General features: G+C 49.3%; 2 protein-coding genes and 1 long non-coding RNA gene across 3 annotated transcripts in view; 2 read left to right on the top strand and 1 right to left on the bottom strand.

Annotated features, from left to right (window-relative positions):
• The first annotated feature begins 3,499 nt into the window (after positions 1 to 3,499).
• LOC112480267 lies at positions 3,500 to 5,155 on the top strand. The gene is made up of 3 exons (XR_003046528.1): positions 3,500 to 3,601; positions 4,579 to 4,696; positions 5,046 to 5,155. It is a non-coding gene; the product is annotated as an uncharacterized LOC112480267 (long non-coding RNA).
• Positions 5,156 to 6,043: 888 nt separating this feature from the next.
• ZP2 (zona pellucida glycoprotein 2) lies at positions 6,044 to 16,969 on the bottom strand. Its single transcript, XM_025047286.1, has 19 exons — positions 16,920 to 16,969; positions 16,744 to 16,832; positions 15,844 to 15,927; positions 15,377 to 15,471; positions 13,779 to 13,928; positions 12,975 to 13,016; positions 12,664 to 12,828; positions 11,818 to 11,914; positions 11,548 to 11,729; positions 10,691 to 10,817; positions 9,754 to 9,935; positions 9,571 to 9,662; positions 9,346 to 9,470; positions 8,993 to 9,182; positions 7,718 to 7,853; positions 7,544 to 7,640; positions 6,986 to 7,124; positions 6,860 to 6,876; positions 6,044 to 6,189 (listed from the first exon to the last, which is right to left on the bottom strand). Exons 1-19 carry the CDS (start codon positions 16,967 to 16,969, stop codon positions 6,044 to 6,046), a joined length of 2,205 nt encoding a protein of 734 aa, XP_024903054.1.
• Positions 16,970 to 23,104: 6,135 nt separating this feature from the next.
• LOC102885000 (ankyrin repeat and SAM domain-containing protein 4B) overlaps positions 23,105 to 26,168 on the top strand; it is a 6,986-nt gene continuing 3,922 nt past the window's right edge. The window contains exons 1-2 of the mRNA XM_025047285.1: positions 23,105 to 23,301; positions 25,597 to 26,162. Coding sequence (XP_024903053.1) covers positions 23,138 to 23,301; positions 25,597 to 26,162 — 730 coding nt within the window. The 5' untranslated portion in view covers positions 23,105 to 23,137. The remainder of the gene's footprint in view (positions 23,302 to 25,596; positions 26,163 to 26,168) is intronic.

The raw sequence follows: 26,168 nt of genomic DNA, 5'->3' as shown, positions 1-26,168 counted from the left end.
TGCGACAAGTAACGAAATATAAGACTGTGGTAAGCTCACTGAAGAAAGTAAAAAGGGGCAAATAAGCCACAATGAGGGCCTTCTGCTCTCTGAACCGAAGAATGAGAAGCTGACACCGTGCCAGGAGCTGCGGGGTGGGTGTTCCCAGCGGAGGGCACAGAAGCACAAAGGCCCAGAGACCAGAAGGAGCTTAATGTAGTTAAGAAAAGGAGGTGACGTCGCGTGGCTGGGCCTGGCGAACAAACAGCAAATGGGCGAGAGACAGGAGCCCACCGCGCGGGGCCTCACAGGGTAAGAAATTTACCCTGAAGAGCAAAGGGAAGATGACGGAGAATTTCACACTCTATGTGAAGAGGGACATGATCACACCCAGATTTTTAAATGTCACTCCGAGGCCAACAGATGGGGAGCAGAAGGCCAGCTAGAAGGCCAGCGAGAACAAGAGCAGAGGATGCTTGTGGCTTACACTGGGCTGCAGCTACTGGAGATCCTCGTTGGGAAAGTCTGTAGCGTTTAGTGGTGGGTTGCATGGCGGGGGAGGGGTGAAGGAAAAGGGGGAGCACAAGGATGGCACCTAAATTTTTAACTCGAGCCAGTGGGTAGAGAGTGACACTATTTTCTGAGAGAGGGGCTGCGTGAAAATTCAAAACCTGCTCTGCTCATATTAAGTCAGAGATGCCACTTTGACACTGAGAAGATGTGTCAAGAAGACAGGTGACTTAGAAGCGTAGGTCCAGGCTGGGGATGCAAGACTTGGGGCTGTTTTCAGGGCTGAGAGCTTCGCCCAGCCTGCTCACGGAGCGCTCGCTCGACAGCGGCCAGGAGATCGTTCCAAAACGTGGTTCCGATCACGCCAACATCCAGCTTCAAACTGCAAAGTGTAAGGTGCTTTCCCACCACACTTACAGTACCACCTCTTTCTTTCTCGTGGGTAAGACCCATCCCAAGCCGCCTCTGCGGGCTTCTCACATTTCATATTCCATCACTCTGGACCTGAGAGGTGAAACTAAGGTTCAGAGTTTAAATGTCTCACACGATTCAGCCAAGAAGTGTGCATCTAAATGAAAGCCTTGCAGGTTAGACTCTGTCCATCACACCGCCTGGGGTCTAAGGCCTTTGCTGCTCAAATGAAGTAAAATTATGTCCAGAACCCAGCACAGTGCCTGCCACAGAACGGGCCCAGGAAGAACAGTTGTCAGAAAGCGTGGTGCACCATCACTTAAAGCCCAGTGGCACAGGAGCGTGTAAAAGGCCTCTTGGTAGCCATGCCAAGAGGAAATGTTAAGACTCGCCGGTTATTTATCATTAGTCTTTCAGACGCAGTTTAATGTGTGGCTCATTTGGAAAGACAATGGATCTTCAGAGCATGACAACTGTAACTTTTTTAATAGGGTTGAATGTTAAATGATCAATATGTCTACGTGTTTGTTTTGAGCATTTGCCACGTGCCCGGTGCTATTTAAACCCTAGACACATCTGTATGCATTTCCAGCCTGTTTTCGCTGCCAAGAATTTTAGAGATGAGGAAACTTTAAGGTTGAGAGGGCGCCCGGAAGCAGAGGTGGGATTTCAGCCCCAATCTGCCCGACCGCAAGCCCATCCTTGTAACTAGCGAGCTGCTGAGTGTTAACGCCTCCTCCTGCCTTTGGGGCTTATTGTGCATCCTCCGGCAGGAGAGGAGAGGTGGAGCTCTGGAGAAAGCGGGTGGAACTTGAGAATAACTTGCATTGTCTTACCTGTGCCACAGCAACCCCCACAACACATGTGTGTGTGCGCACGCGCGTGCCCTGAGCAAACGTGAGTGCGCACACACACACATACACACCCTGAGTGATTCGGTGAGTCGTGGCAGTTATGAATTATCCAAGCGTTTTCTTTGTCTCCCTGGGAGAAAGTAAGGAGGTGGGGATGATGTGCATGCAAATCTGGAACGCCTCTCGCATACATCGTTGTAGTGAATATTATCCATCGTGTTTGGTGGGAACGTTGGAAACCACGGATGCTGCCACATCTGCCACCACGCCTCTCATTCCAAACGCCCCACCTTCCACGCCCCAGCCGGCTGGCTCGCGCGCACCGTCTCTGCACCCACAGCCCTTGAGGGCCACACATAATGAGCGGGTGACGACAACCTGCCTGCGCTTCGATGTCTTCCATCTGTAACGAGAACCCAGGTCGTCGGGAGATTGAGGCCCATGCTCTCTAAATTATGAAAGTGCTACGAAACGTTAGAACAATTGAAGCTTTTCTTGACCAGGTCGTGTCGTGTTTGCCATTACTCCCCGTATATCTATCCGGCCTCCCTGCCCCTCCGCCCTGTCTCAGCCTGTGCTCTGGGGCCGGAAACAGTGTCTGTGTCTTTTCTTTCAGGCGGCCCAGAATGTTGTACGTAGAAGCCTCTGGATAATGTTTACTGTTGACTGGAAAGACCGAGGAGACTAGATCGACAGCAGGTCTCAACTGGAGGTGATGTCGCCACCCGCCTCTGCCCCGGGGATATTTGGCCGTGTCTGGAGGCATTCTCCATCGTCACCGCTGTGTGTGTTTGGGTGAGGGGTGCTGCTGGCATCCAGTGGGTCGAGGCCAGGGATGCTGCTCGACGTCCTGCAATGCACAGGACGGCCCCCTACATCGAAGAATGATCCAGGCCCAAATGTCAACAGTTCTGAGGACGGGAAACCCTCATCTAGACAAATAGTGAGAATTCAGAGCCCCAGGCCGAGCAACAGCAGAGCTGGACTGGGGTGGGGGGTCTGGGGGCTGGGCGTGGCCAGGTGTGCGCCAGAGCAGCCAGTTCTCCTAGTGTATCATGAAAACGCATTTGTGAGATAGGTCAGGTTTTCAAAAAGCTTCCCCATCCCTTGCCACCCCTGACCTTTTATAACGGTCCTGAGAGGTCCTGCCGTTGTCACCTGCGTGCCCGACTTTCAACTGGCAGAAGAGGAAATGGGGCTAATAGCAAGTCATCTGCCAAAGGTCCCAGAGCTGGCTCGTGAATAAACCACGAGAACCTTGTCACTGGCCTGTTCCCCCACTCTCTGCTGCCTTTCATTAAAGCAGAAGTGACAGGGATGAGATGCTGGGAGAGTAGACTGTGGGGACATTGGGAGGGAGAGGCCCTTCCAGGCTGGAGATGTGGATTGGCTTTCCAAAACTCAAGGCCGGGTGCACGTTCTCCAGTCCTGCGCCCCACGGTAGGTGCCGGAGCTTCCAGCTTCATTCGGAAACCTTGGGAAGCCCGCAGAAGGAAATGGAACGCCAACTTCCTAGAGAAAGTGCTTCATTTCTGAGCCAGCAGAGGGCGCTCACGTCCGGGCGATAAGCTGCCCGGGCTGCGGCCACAGCCCTGAGCTGGAAAGTTTCTTTGACTTGTGCTTCTTGAACTGTACAGTGCATACATACGTGGGGTGGTCGGAGGCAGATTCTGCGTCCGTAGGTCTGGAGCAGGACCTGAGTTTCTGCACTGTTTACCAACTCCCAGGTGAAACCTTCCATGGACCACATTTCGAGTGGCAAGGTGATAGATGCCCTGGCCAGTCCTCTCCTGCGGATGACACACCTGAGGCCCAGAGAGGGACAACTGCTGACTCTGGACCACGCTGTAAGTCTGCAGTGCCGGGCTGGAACCCAGGCCTCCAGCGCCCGCTGCCGGCCTCATGACACTTTCCCTGCCCCTCTGACCCCGAAGGGAGGGTGGGAGCAGGGTCCCTAAGTCTGGTGAGAAGTAAGCACCACCAGCTCCTTTGAATCAAGCTTCTTTGAGCTACATTTTGGGGCAAATCACTTTCCTTGCAGAAGTACCAGTGAGAATTCAAGGCTGAACAGAACCAGAATCTGGTCCTCTTGGGTCCTGAGGGAGCCAAAGTGAAACAAATTTAACAAAAGCTATTCTTATTTTTGGTTCAGAGAAATTTGGCTATTAATCCTAACGAGGGAGCCTGCACCCTAGTCTGGGTGAGGAGGCAGCATTGGAGCTCAGCCTCCTCCCACACGGTTCCTCTCTGCCGATCAGGCTGCCTCCCCCGGGTACCCTAGAAGTTGAGAACGCGCCTTTAATCGCCATGCCTTTTATTTGCCCCAGGTGACCATGGCAACTAGCGTTCACCCCAGCAGCTGCTCCACAGTCAGCTCAGCTTGTCGCTCCGAGTTCTGGCTCAGCGTTTGTGGCAAACACATCAGAACTGGGTCTCACTGTGGGGTAGCCTTGGGGTCCAGGTCACCCCGATCCCGACCTGTGACTCTACACAAACAGACCAACTTGGATGAGACCGGGGCTCAAGATGCTCATCTATCAAATGAGTGTTTCTAGCAAGTGTTTTGCAAGTTGTGGGTGGTGACCCGGTAGAGGGCGTATCAGCTTTCTACTGCTACTGTAACAAAGAACACATTTACAGGCTTAAAAAAAAAAAAGATTATTTTACAATTCTGGAAGTCAGAAGTCCAAACTGCAGCAGCAGAGCTGTCTGTGCGCCTTCTGGAGGAGCCGGGGCAGAGCCCACATCCTTCCTTCCCCAGCTGTCAGATGCTGTCTGCATCCACTGGCTTGTGGACCCATCGCTGTGACTTCTGCTTCCACAGGGACCTCTTTGACCCTGAGCCTCCTGCCTGTTTTAGAAGGACCCTCGTGAATGAGCCCACGTGGATAGTGTCCCCATGTCGAGACTCATCTGCAAAGTCCATTCGGGGCCATGGAAAGGTAAGAGCATTCGATTGGTGGGAATCGGGATGGGGGGGCGGGTCATGACCAGGCTACCGCATAGCCAGAAAGCCGATTGAGAGCCAACATTTCTCTAAATTCCATTTTAAGATGAACAGCAGATGCGGTGTTTCTGGCTCTAGCATATAACTCTAACACGGATTCAAACTTTCCTGTGTGACTACAAGCCCATTTCTTGCTGCATCATTAGCAGAATGCCTCATTCTCTCACAAAGCAACCCCCAGAGAATGGCCTTGAACTTGAGACGACTTGAACTTTTGACCCTGACTCCGGAAAGACCAGACCTTTCACACAGTGTAAATGTAGTTGTTTCCTTCCCCCCATCAGGGTTCAGTGTTACCATATAAATCCAACGAAAGGATTTGAAAGGAAAGGCCATGCTGGAAGATAAGGCCAAAGGATCCAATATTAAAACCCTGCAGTGTCGCACGATGACCAAGTAGACACACACTTCTTTCGTTGAGAAGGTTAGATTTTGAAAAACCCACGAATATGACCACTCACGGTTAAGGGCTGAAAAGAATCCCCAGCACTGAAGACTTCCATATTTCCATCTATCTTCACCTCCCTGCCACGTAGAGATTTAAACACTTCACAGCTTTTGGTCCTAGCGAAAGCTCCGGTTTAGATCCAGAGCTGTTCTAGTTGCAGGACGCGAGTGAATTTGTTTTATGTGAGATATCTTGAATGTGGTCCGTGAGGGCTACAGCATGAAGCGGACACATAGACTTGACAGCATAGACTTGTAGCCCAGCACAGGATGGGGCACCCTCGGCGAAGTCTCAGGAGGAGGTAGTGAGCAAGCGTAGGAGTGGGAAGGAGTCCGCGGAGCCCAGAGACTCAATCCCTAAGTTCTCAGGAAAAGCTGTCTACTTACTTGAAAGTAACCCGAGCTGGGAGATAGTTCCTAAGAAGGATACTAGATCACTGCCTCAGGAAGACCCGTTTCCTCCCCTTTACAGAAAAGGGAAATTATGCCAACAATTAGGGGGGCTTCCTGCCCCCTCCCCATCTTATAAATAACAGGGGGGAAAAAGGCATTGGTGTCACCTACACAGCCCCAGGAGTGGGCTATAGCTAAGCCCCACTGCGGACTGAATTCTGTGGCACTGCCAGTGTTATCAAAAGCTAAGTGACAGGAAACAAGGAAGTCATAAATTTCCTTATCCACATCCACACAGACCAAAGCCCGTCCCGAGGGTGGTGGGAAGGTGCCAGGTTCCCTCTAAAGAAGAAAGGCCGCAGGAAACAGTCTTTGAACTTCATTCAGTCTTAATGACACAGAAGCAAGAGGCTCACTTCAACCGCTTTATTTGAAAATCCAGTCAGTGATTTACCATCACGGTTCTTTTCTTGCACAGGTAATGGGTGAGGCCTAGAGACGCCGCGACACCTGCCAGGGCCAGCACGGCAGCCGTGATGTAGAAAGCGGCGTATCCAGCGGTCCCGTGCCCGTCGGAGCGGACGACGTCTGGAAGGAAGCAGACGGGCAGGTCTTAAGGTCACATTTAAATCCTAAGCGTCAGTTGAAGCTGAAGTTTTACATCAAAGGCTCCCCAGAGAAAGAGGGAAACGAGGCCTGAAAAGACTCTTTTGGGGAGTTCACATCTGGGTACAGTCTTACCTTGTGAGCCGACCTCCCCCTCCCGGGCTCCCCGCCATCCCGCGCCCCACTTGCTTTTACTGACCTAATGTCAGTTTCTGACACCTGGAAAGTACCTTACAGCCTCAGCCTGTTTAACTCAGCATCCTGGCACCCACACATGTGGTTAGCTGTCCCGAGGGTGTGATCTCTTGCGGGTCAGTAGGTGAGGGTTTAAGACAGCTTAATTTCAAATTCTAGGCCCCAAATTAAGACCATCTGGGATGAGGTTATCGGATAGTCAGAGGAAAAAGTTAAGTTTGGTGGCAGTGAGGCACCGGCCTTCTGACCTATCGGTCCTCCCTCTAGAGACAGATCCTGACGTTCTCACATGACGGGCAAAGGCTTCAGGGGGTTCCAGCGTGGCCTCAGGGCCAAAACTAGAAGCGACCTAGATGGAACCCTATTTAGCTGTTAACAGCGAGGTTGGTCTCTATACAGACAGAAGTTGGCTAAACCACGTGTTTAAAAGGGCAAGTGACAGGACACACGATCCCACTTGTGTTGAAAGGGGGTCTGGAGAAGGACGCACCAGAGTCTTAGCCGCAGCTGGCCCTAGGAAGAGAGACCGTCCTTTCTGCTTGTCCAGGTTTGTGATGAGCGTGTGTTATTTATGCATAATTACATTCGACACAAAGCCATGAACTTGAGTCCGTGAACTACCCCGGGCTTTAAATCCGTACCTCTGACTGAAGAGCCGTCCGGCAACAGGAGAATGGGTCCCGGGAGGCTGACCGTTTTCTCTTCCACAGTGGCCCCTGCGGCTGGAGACAGGTCATAAGGTTTGACCTCCGCAATAAGGGAGTCTTGGCAAAAGGTGTGTCCATGGACTTCCTCGAGCAGATCTCCATGGCAACCCTGTTCCTCCTGCCTTTGCAGGACAGAGCATGCACCATACTATAGGGACAGGATGAGGCCCCAAAGAATATTCAGAGAATCTTAAGTTCCGAGTCTACGTAGACTCAGGAAGAGCAACGTTTGAGTCAAGTCTGCAAAAGATGGAAGGTGTCCGCAGGACTGACCCCCAGCCTGCCCGCGTCAGACTCTAGGCAGGGCGGCCTGGGCGAAGGTCTCCGGGGCTCTGGGGACTGGGTAGGGAAGGAGGCTCTCGTCCCCATTTCAATTCGGAAGAATGAGGCTTGTTCCGAGTAAACTCATGGTCATGGGGACTTGACGTTTTTACCTCGCCTGCTTCTAGATGACACAGGGCAAGTCAGAGAACACAGTGGGGAATCAGGAGAAAGCTGGTTGCAGATCAGGGCGCTGCAGTGGAAGTGGACCTGCGGACGGAGGGACAGTCAGGTGGACGCTGCGCACTCACACGCGACCGGGCGCAGGCGACTTGTCGATCGCTTACCAGGCTGGAGGGCGCTCGGGCCTCCGAGAGGAACGCAAAGGTCTTCACGTCGAACCGCCGGTAGTGGCTGGGGAAGGCCACGGAGGGGCCCACGGCATGGAAGGTGGTTCGGGTGCTGTCCAGGTTGTACTCACAGCTAGGGGGACACAGACCAGGGAGGGCGTCAGCCACACTCGCCCCAGAGTTGAGCCCGTGTTTGCCCAGATTCAGTCACGTGCAGCACCCTCAGGACTATTGCTGGACCTTTTCATAGATTTGACTTGGCTTCTCCAATAATATTCATGAAGTCACAAGTCGTACATATTAGCTTTTCCCCCTATTGTTACAATTGCATTCATACGATTTAAGTACCTATTTGTATGCTGGCTAAATTCATCAAGAGCTACAACTTTTGTATGTGTGTCTTCAGATGCTACTGGCTTATTTCTTCTTACTACTCTGAGTACCTCTTATGTCCCAGGCAGTTAAGTATATGTCAGAGACAAAAGAACAAAAGAAAGAAAGAAATAGAGACCTCCTGTCATGCTGTATCTTAGATGCTAGCAGAGGTTGACAGCTCTAAAGAAAGTATGTTAGGTGGTTGTTACTAATGAGACTTAGACCAGGCTGAGAGGGCCGGGGGCGGGGAATGTCATGGAGAAGGGGACGCATGGAGTGGAGGAGCTGCACGAGGCACCGGCCACACGTGGTCTTGGGGCAGGCGTGTACCTGGAGGTTAAAAGCTTAGCAACAGACGACAGCTCTGAGGAAGACGAGGTACAGTCCCATCTAGGCCCAGAGCCCTGCAGGCAGAGCCGAAGGACAAACCACGCATGCGTGCGCGCAGTCAGCCGGAGGACTGCGGCGCGCAGGCCCAGAGCCCACCGGGCTTCCGGTCCCGCCGTTCACCGGGTATCACTTTGGGGCTAGTTCTTTAGGCAGCCAGCTTGGGTTTCTTCCTCATGAAGTGAGGTGGCTAGTGTCTCATGGAATGATGAGGGTCAAAATCACGTGGCCCACCTAGCTAGTCAATAAATGGAAACCTGAGCTCTATTTTCTCTCCAGATGGAGGATATCAGAGCCAGACTTCCTTGGAAACATCTCATTGTTTTAGATTCCCACTGTTTTCCCATCGGAAGGCAAGAGGCACCTTACAAGGCACCTGGTTCCTGAGAAGCCGGAACAAAATCGGGGCCTTTGTGACAGTGTTCTTCCAGAGCTCAAGAGGGTTTCATGGTCTCTTCACTGGCCATTTGATGGATCGGCCGGGCTACCTTATGCGTGGCGAACACCTACCCATCCACGATGACATTCCAGCGGGGGAGAGAGGCCGGGTCCCTGGTGGGCGTTGCCCAGCAGACGTCCAAGACCAGCTTGATGTTGGGGTCCGTCCTATTTAGGACCCTCACTTCCAGGTAGATGGGCTGGCGGAGGTATCTCACCACAGGGTACTCCTTGTCCGCGTAAGGTCGCAGGTAGGAGTTATCTGAAATGGAAGAGAAACCTCTTCAGGACGGAAGTTCCTGACGGTCCCAGCGGGAGCTTAAGCATCGCTGCCAACTCCATTGGTCTGGCAGCATCGAAATGTTCCTTTTAGGGCAGAACTCCCGGAAATATTTAAGCAGATTTTGTAGGTCGAGATGTCTCACCTGGGTAGGTCTGCAGGCTCAGGGCAAGTGGACCCGGCTTCACTAAGGCCCCTGGAGGGGGGACGCTTTGGACACTGCTATTTGTTAGTACGTCATCCCAGCTGTAAGAGCACTTCACCGTCATTCTGTAAGAGTCGTTGGACGTGGGGATACAGAGAATTTTAGGTTAAACGACTGCTTAGATTTAATCTGGAGCCTGAAAGTCAAGTAGCGATCGTATCACACCTGAATTCGCTATCTCTGGAAATCGTGCTTGGAGGAAGATCTTCCCAGAGAGCGTGTATTTCGTTTTCATAGATGATTTTGTCATCCTTGACCTTTGAGTCGGAGAAAGGTTAGAGAGAGTGGTTTACCAGTTACCTCGAAGCTAAGCCTCGCCGTCTTGCCGTCTGCTGTGCCAGCACTAACCTCGTGTCTCGTCCCACATCCATTCAGGGGTATGTGGAACCGCGCCGGCCCCCGAGATGCGGCTTCGAAGGCAGGCCGGCAGGACGCGTCCCTGAGCCTGAGGGTGTTCAAGTCCAGGGCTGGTCTCGTTTGGTGGCTGTAGACTTGGATGTCCATGAACCCATCCCGAGTACACAGCTTACCTGGGATCAGACAGTGGTGAAAAATACCTTGATAAGTAGCTCGAGTGACAAGGGGAGACAGCAGGTGTCTGGAGAGCAGTGAGGCTGCTCTGTGAGAACAGAAGGATTTTTGGGGCCAAAGGAAGAGGGAACAGAGCTGCGGGAAGAAACGCCGTGTGCATTAGGACACCCCTGGAAAGAGCCTGATGAGGGGTCGAAGTGATTTAAGAGTCCGATTATTCATGGCTTGAAGTGTAGTGCCTTGTATCCCTATGTCCTTTCTTTCAAGACTCAAATCCTGAGTGTTTGAGGGAGAAATTGAGGCAGGAACTAATTTCTCTTATTTGTCCAGTCCTGATACAGATCGGTGAACAACAAAATCTCAAGGGCCGAGGCAATACCGAACGAGAGGAGATACCCACTCTGTATTTTTTTGAGGAATCGGCAGGAGTTTGGGGGGAATCTTAAATTTTTGTAGTCTCTCTCGTTACAGATTTAAAGCAGATTTAGATGGGGGGGGGCGGGGCAAGGGATGGGTTCAGGCTCCTAACACAAAATGTATCCAGGTTGAACATGAAACCATTGTAGTGACGTCTACCTGCGTGTGTCTTTTGGAAATCTCGTCTTCCTTAGGGCCCTATTATAACGACTGGGCAGTTTCTGATCTGACTAGTCTTTGGTGTCCTCGAAGTGGACTTCCATCTACTTTACCACGTGCACAAGGAGGGCTAAGGGAAAAACAATGCAGAAACCACTTTTTTCAAAGGGGTCCTTACCTATGGTAACTGGTGACTCGCAGAGACACTCAGGAAAGAGCACCATGGATGCTATCTCCCGTTGAAAGAAAAAGGTCAGCTGGAGTGAAGCTAAGTAGAACTGATAGGGTAGGCATTTTTCCGAGAACTGGAACGAGAGAATCATGCCAGTTAGCACCCAGCGGCGGGCAGGAAGGAAGTACACGGAACGCGGCAGGGTGCGCTCCAGACTTGACCTGGATTCCCTTTAAGCCCAAACGGGAGAGACCCCGGTCAGCCCTGCAGATCAGCATGCTGCGCCCAGACGAGAGAGACCCCGGTCAGCCCTGCAGATCAGCATGCTGCGCTAGGCAGGAAACCTAGTGCTTTAATCTCATGCCCTTCGGCACCCAGCACTGCAGAGAGCTTGAATGAACAGATCTGGTTCCGAAGGGGAGCAGAGCTCCCTGCCGAGCCAGGTTTGAGACAAGAGGACTCTACAAATGTTATGTCATTGCAAAAAACACGAATACCCTGACACAAGACTACTCCCTGGTGTCTGTCCCTGGCGGTTGTTTGGATCAAGTTGTCTTGTTTTTAGTAGCACATGAGAGATTTATCATTAGAAACTCAGAAACAGTTTGTGCTATTCGGTGAGCTGAGGAAGACTTAGGAAAGCTTCCACTGCAGAGGTTAAAGAGGCTTGGTGTTTGCAAGTGAATTTCAGTTACTAGGGAATTCACCGATGCAAAGTGATCGCATGAGGCCCTCCAAAGTTTGGATCTATTACACTGGCAGTTAAAACGTACGGACAAGTCCTCGGCTGTATGGGGATGACCTAAACGACTATGCTTCAAGTCAGGCTTTCACAAGGCTCAGCAGCTGATAGTGGGACATACTTTCATTTTGAGAAGAATTTTGCTGAAGTGCAGTTTCAAGCCATTTCTTGCTTCTACGTCAACCCCGTTCTTGTGCAGCTGGCTCACGGGAATGTTCCGGTTTTCGAAGCTCACGGATTTTAACTTCCCGGGAAACTCTGGTATGGTGAGAGTCATATGTGTGGCATTACAGGTCACAGGACCTAGAAGAGATGACAGCACACCCGTGGTCAGCATAATTAAGCCCCCGGAACAATGGCTCCCACAACTTGCCCCTTCTTGGGGCCTTACCTGACATACAAGTCACTTGGGATGATAAGATGGTCTTTTGTCCAAGAATTACATGGATAAGCTTCAGAGGCACCGTGTAGAGATGGTTATTCCCTTGCTGGGGGTGAAGTGGAGGGAGAGGCATTTGAAAAGACGTAAGTGTAATTGAATTTCTAAACAACGTTAGAAGAATCGTCAGGAAAGCACATACTCAAGTACTGGGCACCATCTTGGCCCAAATATAATGTAGGCATTTTGTCCGATGATCATTAGGCTCAGTGCTCTAGTTTTAAAATCTTGTCTTCATAACACCTGGCAAGCTGGGGTTGTCTGTTGTGACCTGTAACCGATCATTTCTGGGCAGATATGAGCAAAACTGCTTGTGTTTTATGGCTATTTTATGCTATCATTCAGAGAGAATGTTTACATCTGTTTACACTCAGTGCGTAACAGGACTGTTCTTATGAAAACGGCTGACATTTTGATCACTTGGGTGCCAAGACTTGTCTACGTACTTTGGCGCATTTGACAGTGGATCTTGATTGTCAGTCTAAAAAGCACTAAGACCCACATAGGACAATGATAAACTGAACACCGTGATCCATAGAGGACATTAACAGCGCCCCAGCTCTGCATTACGTACTAGCTTTAGGTCTGTGAGGAAGAAGAGAAAAGGTTGAAGGAAGGACAGTACTATTCTGTCGCCATTGCATCTTTAGCACTCAGTACAGAGCTTGGCATGTAGTCGGCATTAAGATACCCGTTGAATGAGTTGTAGTCTCAATTTGAAAGCATGGTCGAGATCATGCTCGGATTTAAAAATATCGGTCTGTGCCCGAGCGACGGTACAAAAAGATTCACACCTACCGAGTAGCGAGTCACTCCGGTGGCATTGAACGACACTTGGATGGTCATCTTGGGGCCGTCTATCAGGAGACTGTATCCTTGTGTCATGGCCTCGCGAAGCGTCAGGGTTTGAGCTCTGGCACCATCACCGACCTCGATGCTCCACCCGAGCTCATACCGGAGCTCCTGAAGCTGCATAAAGAGAACTGGTACTCCCCTGGACCCCAGGACTGTTGTCATTATTTAACGTTTTAATCAGGACTGAGGTTATGTCATTTTAATAAAGAAAAAAAGTTTACTTAGGTCTGTAATTTAAAAACTTGCTTTCGTACCGTATTCACGTCCGCCATCCCAGGAGACACCTGAAAGGTAAACTGGAAGGGAAAAAAATCATGCTGTGAGGCTCCGATTTGGAGGAGAGTTTGCGTCATGCCACCTGACGGTATGCAGAGGACACCTGGGCGACTGCTGTGTCGTTCTCACGGCAAGAGGCCCAGTTGTGGGCTCTGGCGGGACGAGAGAGACCAGGTGCAAATCCTGCCTGCACCCTCGCAGGCCCTCTCACCTCTGAGCTGAGAACAAAGGGCGATCGAAGACCTAAGCTCCCTCCCGCTGTGAGTTCGGACACTCAATTCCTAAACGCACGGCTCCTTCCTAGGTCCATAGTCAAGTGCGAGGTCAAGCCGTGCAGTTCTACTGTTATAACCCGGGGTGACCATCTCTTTCATCCGTCCATACCCGATGGTAGCTGTGCTGGACTATAAAACCCATGCGTGTGGGACTGAGCTGTTCTACTCGTTACTGCGTCCTGGCATCGGGCTGGCACGTGACAGGTGTTCGGTTCGTCAAGTGGTTATTAGTGTGATCGCAGCCAACAGTGAAGTCACTAATCGCCAGGCGTGATGTGCTGAGCACTGTACGTAGGTGATGGCCACCCTGTGTTGGAAGTGTTATCTGCCCCCACTGCCCGCCACCTTGGAAGCCAAGGCTCAGTGTGCGTAAGCAATCGATCCGAAGCCACGCCACCGATAGGCAGTGGATACAGGCCTGCGGCCCTGCTCCCCAGCCTGGCCCTGCCTCGCCCCGCGCTTCGCCTGCAGCGGCTGCAGGGGCAGCAGCCAGCCTGCCTCACTCACAGACATGAAGTCCTCCGCGCAGAGGGTGGACCCCGGGTGCTCGTGGGCTCCGGCTAGCACAGCGGGACAGCTGACCTGGTACGTGGAAGCCTTCGGCCTTACGGCAGCGCTGGTGTCCGTGAACCTGACGGTCATCTGGTGCTGGCCGAGCTGCGTACAGATAACATAGTAAAAGCAGAAATGCTGGGACCTCGATGGGAAAGGCATCTCCAGGATACCATCTGACCCCGCTGAGTGGCAAAACCCCTGCAGTTACCAGGACTGCAGGTTCTGGAAGATTCCTCATTCCTATACCAGGAGACTATAGGTAGCCCTTTTCGATATCCCAGAAAGGATTTAAATGGCAGTTCCTTGAGCTTCAGGGATTGGAGTTCAGTTTTTATCTTCTTTTCGAATTTACCCTGTGTCTGCATAGTATGGTCCTGGCTGGGTGGGAGCCTCTCGCAGTCATTCACGGAGCACCTACGTAGCTGCCTTGGGCAGAGCCATCTTTGATACTTCCCCCGGCTTAGGGACCTCAGTGGAAAGCAGGGGTTGGACTACCTTTTTCTGTTAAGTGTTAGTAGATGTTTTAGATTTTATAGGCCACGTATTATTTCTAAGGGGTACTCTTTAAAAACAATTCCATCCCGAGCTCAAGAACCATCTCACACACACATGTGCGCATGCGCCATGGGCTGGGTGTAGTTTGCAGACCTCTGACCTAAAGGAATGCAACTTCCCTGAAACGCAGAGGGCCTGTGCCAGAAGGGAAAAGGGTAATCACCGGAGGTCTACACTGCAGAATCAGATGAAGTGGCCTTAGCGCAGTTTTCTAGGATGTACCCCAGACCTACTAAGTCATCAACTAAATGAACTAAGTCTGTACTTTACGAGTTCCCCAACTGATTCCTTGCATAATCAACCTTGAGAACTTCCGCTTAGAGAGGTTGCTTTTACTGCCCCCAATAAACTTGATTGGGCAGAACTGTTGCTTAGCTGCTGCTTGGTGCCCAGCACCTGTTACTAACGCGTGGAGGTTCTCTCTGCCAGCACCCAAATAGCTTCCTGTTTCCCACGGGGGTCACAGATCAAAATAGCTCATGCTCGAGCAATTGAGCCCTTCTCCCCCATTGTGTCATTAGTTTTTGGATATAATGATTATCGTATGTGGAGAGGGTACCATAACCCCCATTTTGCAATGGGAAAGCAGAGGCTTAGAAAGGTTGGCTGACTTGCCCAGGGTCACAGCTAGATAGTGGCAGAGCCAGGGCTCAAGCCCAAGGCCTCAGCTCCATGGCTTCTCAACCTCAGCGTCACTGGCACTTCAGGCCTGAGCATTCTGCGTCACTGGGGGCCACCCTGTGCAATGTAAGTGAGTTAGCATCCTTGGCTTAGTGCCCACGAGATGCCAGTAGCGGCCTCCCCCCGCTCCACCGAGGATGTCTCCAAAAGTGTCCCCAAACATTGCCAAGTGTCCCCAGGGCAGACAAAAAAAAAAGTCACCCCAGGTTGGGAACCGCCATTCGACTCCCAAGCCTGTGTCCTTAACTACCAGGTTGCCGTTAGTGACTACGAGCTCACTCCTTCCCAAGTCCCTTGTCAGAGCCGTGACTTACCACTCTCCTGGTACAGGTCTCATATGGGGCCCTCAGGGTGAGCTTTTCTGGGTCCAGGTCATAAGTGCAATTCAGCATTTCAAGACCAAAGGGATCTACAGACGCAGAGTAGACAGGGAATGGCCAAGAAGTACATTTCAGTGACAGTCAACCAAAGAGACTATACCAATCCATGCCTAAGGTCTTTCGATTACTTCATTTTTTATTGTCCCAACCAGACGATATGAGCCAAGCTTTGAGAGAGGCTAGGATTTGCAGCTAAAAATTTCCCAGGGGATTCTGAGATAAGAGAAAGACAGTCTTCCACTCTTGGTGGCATCACTGCAAATCAGGCCCCCCTGTGGCATCGTGGGGACTGGAGGCCAGTTGCTTCAGAGTGTGTGTACTCTGCTCACTGGAAAAGTGGGGCTGGCCTTGCGCCAAGGGCTTTCTGCTAAGACCGGGATTAGAGTATACGCATCACCTACCCATTAGAGACGCATGCCATTTCTTGATGCCAAGATTTCTTGAAAACTCCACCGTCATTCTGTCTTTATGGCAAGTGACAGTACCTGAAGAACAAAGGAAGCATTAGGGGCCTCTGAACGACAGGAGGCCTGGTCCCTGCAGGAGCGGGCAGCGGGGCCGGAGGAGGACGCCAGTCGGCAGAGGCGAAGCTCGTCCCCCATCCTCAGCGAGCTCGCAAATTGGTGGGAAAGAACTGTGAGGAAGGTGTCAGTCAAGGCCCAGGGCGGGGCTTTCCAGGGAGCTAGGGGTAGGCGGGGTAGGGTCGACACACGTGCATGCAGGAACCAGGTGGGGGACCTTGACAGCGATGCCGATGGAGGTAGGGATGGGGGGTCTTTGAAGAAGCAGAGAATGAAAGTTTTCTTTAAAGATTCTTCAATTTGATGTTTTGTTTGCTTGTTTGTTTTTAAAAAAAACATCATAGGGAAGCCCAAGGACACTTTTAAAGCCAAATTCTGCCTGTCACTGCATCCTCGGGCTCAGGTGAGTTTTAAATAACTCCTCATTTCAAGCGAGCAGGCCGGTTTTGCCTGTTATGGTGATGATGTCCTTAGGCATGAGTTTGTGTTTGAAGACACGGCTGCCAGAGAGGGGGACGTGGTGTTGTGGCTTTTGTTCTTTAAATGCCACCACGCTCGAGGCGGTGAGGAAGGCGTGCAGGTGTTTCTGCGAGCTCCGTGGTTTAGCTCGTGTGGCCAGCCTCAGGTAAGCAATGGAAAAATCTAGTGACTCGATCAAGGCAAGAAAGAGGGAGAGCGGAGATTGTCTGGCCCCAGGTGTGTGCTTCCTGGCCACCTGGGCCCCTTAGCTACGACCTGCCGGAGGATGCCGAGGGCATTTCCCTCACCCCAGAGCCCTACCTGAGAAGGCAGAAGTCCCCAGCTGAGCAACGTCTACTGAGTTCACCGAAGTCACGAGTGCGAGGAAGAGAGAAAGTGGCCAGTAGGTGCTGGAAGCGGATGGGGTGGCGTTAAGAATGAGTGAGCTTAAGCCGGCAAGGCCATTGCATCCCTCCCTCTGCCCGCAAGTTACTCACCTGAAGCAGCCCGAGGGACCCCCACCACCTCCTCGCTGCCGGCTCGCCATGGCCCAAGGCACCACCAAATCAGTCAGGTAGAGAGGCCGGTCGCTCTGCGCTTTTAGAGCAGGAAGCCAGACAGGACCCCGCCCTCTTCCCATTGGAGACACCTGCATTTTCTCCAGCCCCTCCAGCTGAGAGCGTGGGACTGGGGAAGGAGAGGCTTTCTGGAAGGCCCGCGGGAAGCAGAGTTAGGCCCTTCCTGGCACCTGCCTTTGCGCGTTTCCACCAGCTGCTCTGAGGGCCGCCGGGAAAGCCGAGTTCCCTGAAATTGGCTCCAGATGAATGAATTGGTGTTCTTCTCCATAAGACTGGGGAAAATTAGCATCCTCTCTACAAAATGCATCCTCAGCTTCAATGCAGAAGGAAAGACGGTGACGGGCTTTATTGAGGCAAGAACATCTCTTTTTCTTATCATCTTTAAGCAGCACCTCTTTCCTTTAAGTCACCCCTAGTCTCCTGGCTATTGTGGACAGCACCCTGACAGCGTGCGTGGAAAATTACCTTTAAAAAATGGATGAAGCATTATTTCCTCCCAAGTATGAGTTTTAAGCTTACTGGGAAACAAACAAACAAACAAACACGCAGCCGATTACAGAAGGCTATAGAAAAAGGGAAAAAGTTACCCACAATCTCGCCACTGCTAATATTTAGGTAACTTTATGGATTTCTTTCTACAAACGCCATATGCACTCAAAACAGCCGCCACCTGGAATCAAAGTTTAAGCTATGTTTTGTAACCTGCTTTGACTACGATCCACGTCACGGACATCTGCCGTATCAAACACGAAGTTTCCATTGACATTTTAAGGTTACGTAGTATTCTATCTAGATGAATCAGTATTTAAGCTCTCCCTAATGATCGACATTAAGACGGCTGCCGAGTTTTTATCATTATAAATAATAATAGAATGGACATTCTTGTACATTTCCCTCGTTCCTCAGGATAAATTCCTAGAAGTAGAAATTCTGGGTCAAAGAGAGTAGCGATCTACATAACAATGTCATAGTGTGTAGCACTAGGGAGATTACAGATGGGAAACAGGCAAAGCAACTTGCCCAAGCTCTGACTGAGTGTCAGGGCCAGACTGAGAACTCGGATTTTCTGAGACCTAATCGACATATCTTTTCAGCATCTCTCATTGCTCTTGGAGACGCCTAGGTGTGTGCAGCTCATGTTCTGTAACAGATGCTCAAACTCTGTGCAAGTGGCAGGTGGCACTTGCCGTTCCTGATCTGCGTGTCATCTTTGTGGCCTAACTGGAGGCGTAATCGCCATTCCCCATTAAACAGGTGTCTGGAGTGACATTGTAAATAGTAGCAAAGCAGCGTTTCCCAATTTCCTCCATCGAAGGGATCACCTGGGGTTTCATCGATATCAAAAAATCCTGGGTTGTACCCAAAAACCATTGCATCAGGCTCTCCGGGGGCAGGGCGTGGGGGAATGCATGTTTAACAAGCACCATCGGTGAGTCTTCTGATCAAGGAAGATTCGGGAAATACCTGGAGGGTGGGAGGCGAGAAAGTGAGTGTTTGCCAGTTGTCGACCTCTTTATGGGAATTAATTGGTGATGTCCCGGTGGAATTGGGGAGAGGGAGCAAAATCCAGGATGAGCAGGTTTTAGGGGTGGAGATGGTGAAAAGGTGTGGATTCTGAGCAGGAGCAGGACAGTAATAGTTACTCCTACTCAGTGTATTTTCCAAGAAGCAACACCTTCTCTACAAACGCGAAGGTAATTTGTTACCACGATGGCTGAGACTATGATGAGACTCAGAGAGGCCCGCCGAGACGGTGGCAGAGAGGTGACAGGCGGGCGTGGCTCTCCTCCTTCCCTGGCCCCGCCCTCGGACTCGCTCTGCAGGACTGTCCTTTCTCTGGAGGATGAGGACTGGCCTCGGGAAGGGCAGCTCAGGCGAGAGCCCCAGATCGGGGGCTTCCTGCAGGTTAAGGGGCCGCACAGAGGCCCCGAGCTGGGGGCTCGGATTGAGGGGGTGCTACATGGGGGTAAGCTGGTGAAGGCGGTAGTGCACCAGAGATCAATTTCACTTGCCTCACCTGGCCCAGCCCATGCCATGCGTGGGACAGTCACTGAACAAGTGGCTCCAGGCCCATCAGACCAACCTGCATAAGTCCACAAGGCTACAAGTGTGTTCAGTGCAGCCAGCTTTGAGATCTGTTTCGTAATGAGATGATGTCTCATGTCACAGTTAGGAAAAACTAAAACCTTTACAGAAACGATAGAACCTTAATGTTTTACTAAGCGAACAGCGGGATCTCTTTCAAATGCATGCTTGTCACATTCTCTTCAACGAGCCTTTTTTTTTAAGGCAACTCATTTACGACTAGGAGGTGACTAGGAGGTGTTCCTTCTCCCCATCTCTGAATGTGCTGGTGTCAGGAGAGTCGTGAGGCCACTTCTCACCTGCTGACCACACCAGGCACTACTCAAAGGGAGTTTTAGGGTGTCATCCACCACGGCAATGCAGGGTCGTTGCCTCACTGGGCCAAGTGCCCTCCCTACTTTCTGAAACGCAGTTCTTACGAACAGCAGTTTGTCATTCTTAAACTCCAGCACAGTCGAAACATACACTCGATCGATCCACAATGATCCAGACTCCTCGCAAGGAGTTAGTATCTACCTTACATGCAAATACGCATCAGTTGTTTTCATTAATCTCTGCCTTCATCATCTGCCACCAATTTTGCTTTCTTTGGACTTTGGGGAATTAGACAATAGACCAACTACCGAGCTACAGTCTCTGTCTGCGAACTAAGCCACGATTACACTACTTTTTTCCAGTTCATAAAATCATACTTTTTGGTTTATAAGGAATTTTATGTCATTTCATCTTTACTACCGTAAGTTTAGGTGATGCTGATATGGTCATGAGCATCATGCCCCAGCTTCATCCACAAAGAAATAGAGACTCAAATAGCTGGAGTAACTTGCCCCAGATCATTTGGACTCCAGGTCTTCTAGCTCCAAGTTCAACCCTCTTTCTCAACCTCGTCTTGAAGGGCTCGGGTAAGGAAGATGTGCAAGTTCGGAAGGGTTTGCTTCTGCCACCCCTTCCCCTCCCTATCCGTTCTTCTTTCAAGGAAGAAGTTTTGCCAAGGAAATGCCACAGAGTGTCAGGATTTTTACCATTAAAAAAAAAAAGCTCAGATGTTTTACCATTTCACAGGAGGGTTCAAGTCCAAGTTGTAAGTATCGCTGGAGTCAAGAAACTTCCTTCTGCTCCTTGTCCTTCATCCCGACCCTTTTTCTCTGCTCCCCAATTGCTCTGTCCTAATTCTCGTTTGCTTCCTTCCTCATCCTTATCGTTCTCCTTCTCCTCATGATTATCTTTATCATCATCATCTTCATCTAGTACCAGACTCCTTGTTTGATCGGCACTTAGCGTTCCACTATAAACCCATCTTCGAGAAGCTCTCTCTCAGCTTATATATGATATTCTATTTCACGGTGCACTAATGAATGCAATTGTACCTAAATTAAAGTGGCCCGTGCAAAAATGAATCGAAGAACATTACCTTGTTCTCAAAGTATCCACAGTCATGTTTGGATATTTCCTTCTCTCCGGTCTGGGCTGAAAAGAAATTTTTTTTTCTTTGCAGCTAAATAATGTGGCCCTCCAGGCTGCTTCTATAGCTTCTATTGCTAGTCTCATAGAAACTAGAAAAAGGAAGAAACATTGACCCTTGGGGCTAATTGCTATTCGGAGGAAAATGCTGATGAAAGCATTGTACTTTTTCAGAGGAGGCAAATACTTTATCTTGCAATAAAGATTTGGACAAAAAAAAAAAAAAAGATGAGGAATAAACAGTTACAGATTTCTAAAATAGAACTTCCTCACATCAATTCAGTAGACTATTGTCTAAGCATATTAAATATTTTGTAACGATACAGGAAAATATTTATGGTAGGTTAAAGAGAGAAAAGACAATGTAAAATAGTATGCATTCGATGATGAAAACTAGGTAAAAAGATACCACAAGAGAATATATATAAATATATATATATAGTTGATCAGTTGTGTAAGGATGATGGGTTCAAATTTTATTGTAGTGTCTTCAGAGAACATGTTTCATGAAATCCATTATTTGATATTTGTTGAGACCGGCACTGGCTTTAGTATGTGGGCAATTTTTATAAATATTCTCTGTGTGCTTGAAAAGAACATGCATTTTCTATTGAGGGCAGCGTTCTATATATGACTAATCTTGTTCATCGTGTTCAGATCTTTCATATTTTATTAATCTTTGGTCTGATCGATATATAACATTAAGGGGTACAGTAAAAACTCCCACTATGATTGTGAATTTGCTCTGACTCTTTAAATTCTATTAATTTTCATTTTCTCTATTTTGGGGCCATGTTATTAAGTACATACAAGGTTATGACTATCATATTTTCTTGGATAATTGTTCTTTTCATTGTTATGTATTATCTCCTTTTAATCCTAGTAATTATTTTATTTTATTTTTTTTTGGTTTAAACTATTTGCGATAAAGATAACTATACCAATTTTTTGTTAGTATTTGCTTGATATAACTTTTTCATTTTTTTGCTTTCGGTCTTTCTGTAGTTTCATATTTTAGATGCATCTATCGTAAATAAGATAAAGCTGAGTCTTCCAACTGGTCAGTCGGTCTATTTATATATTTTTTGATAACAGATTCGGACTACGTTTTCAGTCTTATGTATTGTGCTCTTTATTTACATTAATTTTCTACGCTTTTCCTCCTTTCAGTAAGATGAAAATTTAAGTTATTGCTTTGAGATCTTTCTCCTTTCCTAATACAGGCATGAAAAACTGCAAAATTTCCTTCTAAACTCTGTTTTAATAGCATCCTATAAATGTTGATATTTTATGTTTTCATTTTCATTCGATTCAAAATATATATGATAAAGGATTTATATTTGGAACATATAAAGAACAACCGTAGCTCAGTAATAAGAAGACACACAACCCAATGAAAAATTGGGCAAAGAATTCAAGTATGAGATGTGGGAATAGCTCATAAGCACTTGAAAATATGCTCGATATCATTAGTCATTAGGGAAATGCAAATTAAAAGGACAGTGACACAACTTTGCGCCTACTAGGATGGCCATGAACAAAAAGAGGGACAATGACAAGGGCCGCAAGGATGTGGGGACGTTTGAACCCTCGCACATTGCTGGTGAGAATGTAACACGGCACCGTCACTTTTGAAAACAGTTTGGCAGTTCCTTAAAAAGTTACATATAAATTGCCCTAAAACCCAAGCAATTCCATTCCTTGGACGTGAAAATACATGTCCACGCAAAAACTTAGTATGTGAATGTTCATAGCAGCATTATTCATCAAACCAAAAAGTGGAAACAGACCAAAAATCCATCAACTGTCGAATGAGTAAGAAAATTTGGTATATTAGTATAGTAGAACGTTACCCAGTGACAAATAGAAAGTACTATTACATGCCATAACATGGGTGAACCTCAAAAAATTATGTGACGCTAAAAAAAAAAAGCTGGACACAGAAGATTGTGTATCGTTTGATTCCATTTATACGGAACGCCCATGAAAAGCCAGCCCGCAGAGCCGGGAGGCAGATTAGTGGTTCTCAAGCTGTGGGTGGGAATGGGGTTGACGACAAATGAACTTGAGGTACTTCCTGGGTGACAGATATGTCCTAAAGTTGGATGACGGTGACGATTACACAACTCTGTAAATGCACCAATGATCATTGCTTTACATACTTAAAATGGGTGAGTTTCATAGTACGTAAATTATACGTCAATAAAACAGTTTAAGAAATAGATCTCCCCAGTGAACTCAGCTAGTTATGAAATTTTTGGAAATTATTTTCTCCATTCTGAGCCTAGATAACCAGTATTATACTCGAGACCTGTTAATGGGCGTAAAAAAATTAAATGTGCCTCAAAACACTCAGGATGATGACAGCAATCCTCAATATTCAATGTCATAGCCATTCCGGAAAGAAAAGGTCCAAGTTCAGTGCCGTAAAGTCTTCCAGCTGCCTTCCATGGAGGCAGGCCGGAATGAGCTTTGCCCTGGGTAACACTCTTCCTTGTCACTGATTAACCAGCTCTGTAAGAAGGCTGCTTCACCCACATCCCGCTCTGCCTTGGGAGTGATATCTGGCCAAGCTTTGGTGAGCAGGAAAAATGTCCACTCGCTACCACCAAGCCGCTAGTGATAGCTACCTGGAACTTCTGAAGGAGGCCACAAGGAGAGATCTGAATCTTTCTGATGAAGATGGCATGACTCCCACGCTCCTGGCCGCCTACCATGGCAACTTGGAAGCCCTAGAAATAATCTGCAGCAGAGGGTGAGTCCACCCCAAGAGTTTCTACTGGAAACTGTTTGCGGTAGGATTTGGCGACTGGCAGCAAGAGGCAGAGGCAGGGAAGTCAGCGAAAAGACTTCGCCCTTTTTAGACTGTCTAAATAATTAGCTTTTTAGAGATGGAGAAAACTGCCTAGAGATGCTTGCTTGGCACAGAGAACTGGAACCGTGGGGGTTGTGAGCCATGCAACGGGGGGTGGGGAGCGCGGGGAGAGACCTTGAACTCCGAGGCATGTTATCAGCCTCGTGGGGGAGGACGTTTTAACTATGAGCCTTGACAAATATTTCCCATGAAGTTTAAATGGTTGATGCTTTAAAAAGAGATCATTGTTCTACCCTCTTTTAAGACGTGAACAAATGATGTGTTTTTCTTTTATCTTTTCGTCTACACCATTAAGATCCCACAGCCTTTTATCAGCCCCTAGGGCAAGTCCATGATTCTTAGATGAAGTTGCTGGCTTTACAAGCTGTAAAAGGGACCTTCAGCCTGTCTTAACCTCATCACCTCCCTGGCTGTGAGATGCATAAATGCACACACACGCCCTCAGCCCTTCTAATGCAGGAGTTACTGGGCTCTTTTCTTCTGCTCGTTCCTGGAGGGGCTAGACAGTGTTGGTAATTATAACCTACGAGAGTGAAGAAAAGAAAAAAGGAAAGAGTAAATATAGGAGCCACGTGAATTTATTTCAATTCAATACCTCTTTATTGACACATATCTCACATCTCTTATGTGCCAGCCATTCTGTGAGCCACTGGGGATGCCGTAATCAACGAGAGAGACAGGATTACTGTCCTCGTGATGGTCACATGTGACAGAGGAAGACAGAAATGAAATCGTGTCTGCTAGGCATCACGAAGGGGGAAACAGAGGGCACTAAATAGATAACGCAGGCATCTCTCGTAATCTGGGGGTGAGGGAAGGCCTTCTGCATTGAAGCTGCGTTTGAATGATGAGAGGAAGTTGGCCAGAGGAAGAATGAAGGACGAGTCTTTCCACGTGAGAGCCCTGTGCACTCTGGGCACTGAAGAAGTTGAGTATGGCTGGACGTGGCTTGAATAGGGAGAAGCCAAGTCATAAGACACATGACCTTAACTGTGTTAAGGAGTTGAACTTTATCCAAGGCGCATGGGAAGAAATTGTCGTTGGGTTTACGCAAGGGATCCATCTGGTAGATTTGCTCAGGCAGCTGTGCAGCAGTCAGAGAGGAACTTGACGGCTGCTTTCATGGTCGAACTGAGAGATGAACTGGACGAGGGGAGGGCAGTGGGAACGGGGAGATGTGGATGGATCTGAGTGGCAGTTTGGACACGGAATCCATTCTGATGGACTGGATGTTAGGGTGGGTGGGTAAAGTAAGAGCAGGATCAAGGCCCCATGTTCTGGCTTCGGCGCCTTGTGGATTTTGGCACCTTTATGGAAGGAGGGGGTGAGGAACCCAAGGTGGTGGGGGAGGTTTCCCCCTCGGGGGCGACTGCGGAAGGGCGGAGTCAGCGTCCTCCACTCCGGCCATGCGACCTGACTTCCTCTTCCCAAACGCCCCACCCTATCACCAGCAGTCAGCCTTCTCCAAACCGGAACCGTGCGCCATCTCTCCGGTCTCCCAGCCTTTCCCCATTCGGTCGTTTGACGCGGTCATTTCTCCCCGTGTAATATCGACGTCCATTCCATTAAGATGTATTTATTAAACACAGACTGCGGGCACGAAAGTTCTTCGAACCCCGCTTTTTCAGTCCTTCCTTCTCAACTCGAGTCTTCTGCGCAATACTGCACATCCCTCCAAATGCCACGTCCGATAATGTCGCATGAGTAGCTTGAAATTTGCCATGGGAGGTATAGTCACATCACAGAAATTGGCACGTGCTATTAATTGCGACTTTGATTGGTTTTCCTGGGTGAGCCGGTTGTTAAACTCTTATCAGCCCCCTGCTAGGCGACCCTGCAAAACTCCGTTAATCCCGGTTAAACGTGCGAGCTCTATTTTCCTCCCCCCTGGGCACGTGACCCAATTCTGGCTGCTGAGACATGAAGGTTGCTCTTTGGGGGCGTTTCTTAGAAACATTTTCTTGCTTTAAAAAAATGAGACCCAGGGTAGAGATGGACTCTTTCTGTTTCTGGCTGGGTGACGTCTGGATGGGACGTATCTGGACTTTCAGAAATGACCTTATAACAACGGCAAGGTGCGATTAACATGCATTTTGCTCTTTATTTTTTGTGGGGAGGGCCTCACGTTCAGAAAAAAAAAAATTTAGCGTGTGATTTTTGATATTTTCTCTTTAGCGGGGATCCCGATAGATGCGACATCTGGGGAAATACTCCTCTCCATCACGCGGCCTCCAACGGTCACGCCCACTGCGTCTCGTTCCTGATCAACTTTGGCGCCAACATCTTCGCCTTGGACAATGACTTACAGTCCCCGCTGGACGCTGCTGCCAGCCGAGAGCAGAAAGAATGCGTCGATCTCCTGGACAAGGCTGCCACCGTCCAGAACATCACGAACCCCAAGAAGGTCACCAGGCTGAAGGAGCAGGCTCAGAAGAATGCCAGGAGGCAGATCCAAGAGTGCGAGAGGCTCCAGGAGAAGCACCAAACGAAGATGGCCCGGACCTACAGCAAGGAGGAATCTGGGACTCTTTCTTCTGCCCAGGGCACGCTCTCCAGGTCGTCCCTCCCACAAGCTTCTGCTTCCAGCACGTTTGGGTCGCTGTCTAAGGGCATCAAAGACACCTTCAAGCTAAAGTTCAGGAAGAATAAAGACACGGCGGAGCGGGAAGGAAAGGCGAGCGGCAGCGGGCAGAGGAATGTGATGGACGTCTTCAGAGAAGAGGAGGAAGACACGTCGTCAGGCGACT

This window comes from Pteropus alecto, unplaced genomic scaffold, assembly GCF_000325575.1.
Source record: "Pteropus alecto unplaced genomic scaffold, ASM32557v1 scaffold15, whole genome shotgun sequence".
NCBI classification, from domain to species: domain Eukaryota; kingdom Metazoa; phylum Chordata; class Mammalia; order Chiroptera; family Pteropodidae; genus Pteropus; species Pteropus alecto.
This window is presented reverse-complemented; position numbering and strand designations above follow the sequence as displayed.

Bases quoted from the DNA above. Each gene is read 5' to 3' on its own strand.
- ZP2 (XM_025047286.1), bottom strand. From the start codon at position 16,969: ATGGCGAGCCGGCAGCGAGGAGGTGGTGGGGGTCCCTCGGGCTGCTTC. The intron at 13,929-15,376 runs GTAAGTCACGGC...ATCTGTACGCAG, and splicing joins AGACCTGTACCAGGAGAGTG to CTCGGCCAGCACCAGATGAC. The intron at 7,641-7,717 runs GTAAGCGATCGA...CTCCGTCCGCAG, and splicing joins CCCGAGCGCCCTCCAGCCTG to GTCCACTTCCACTGCAGCGC.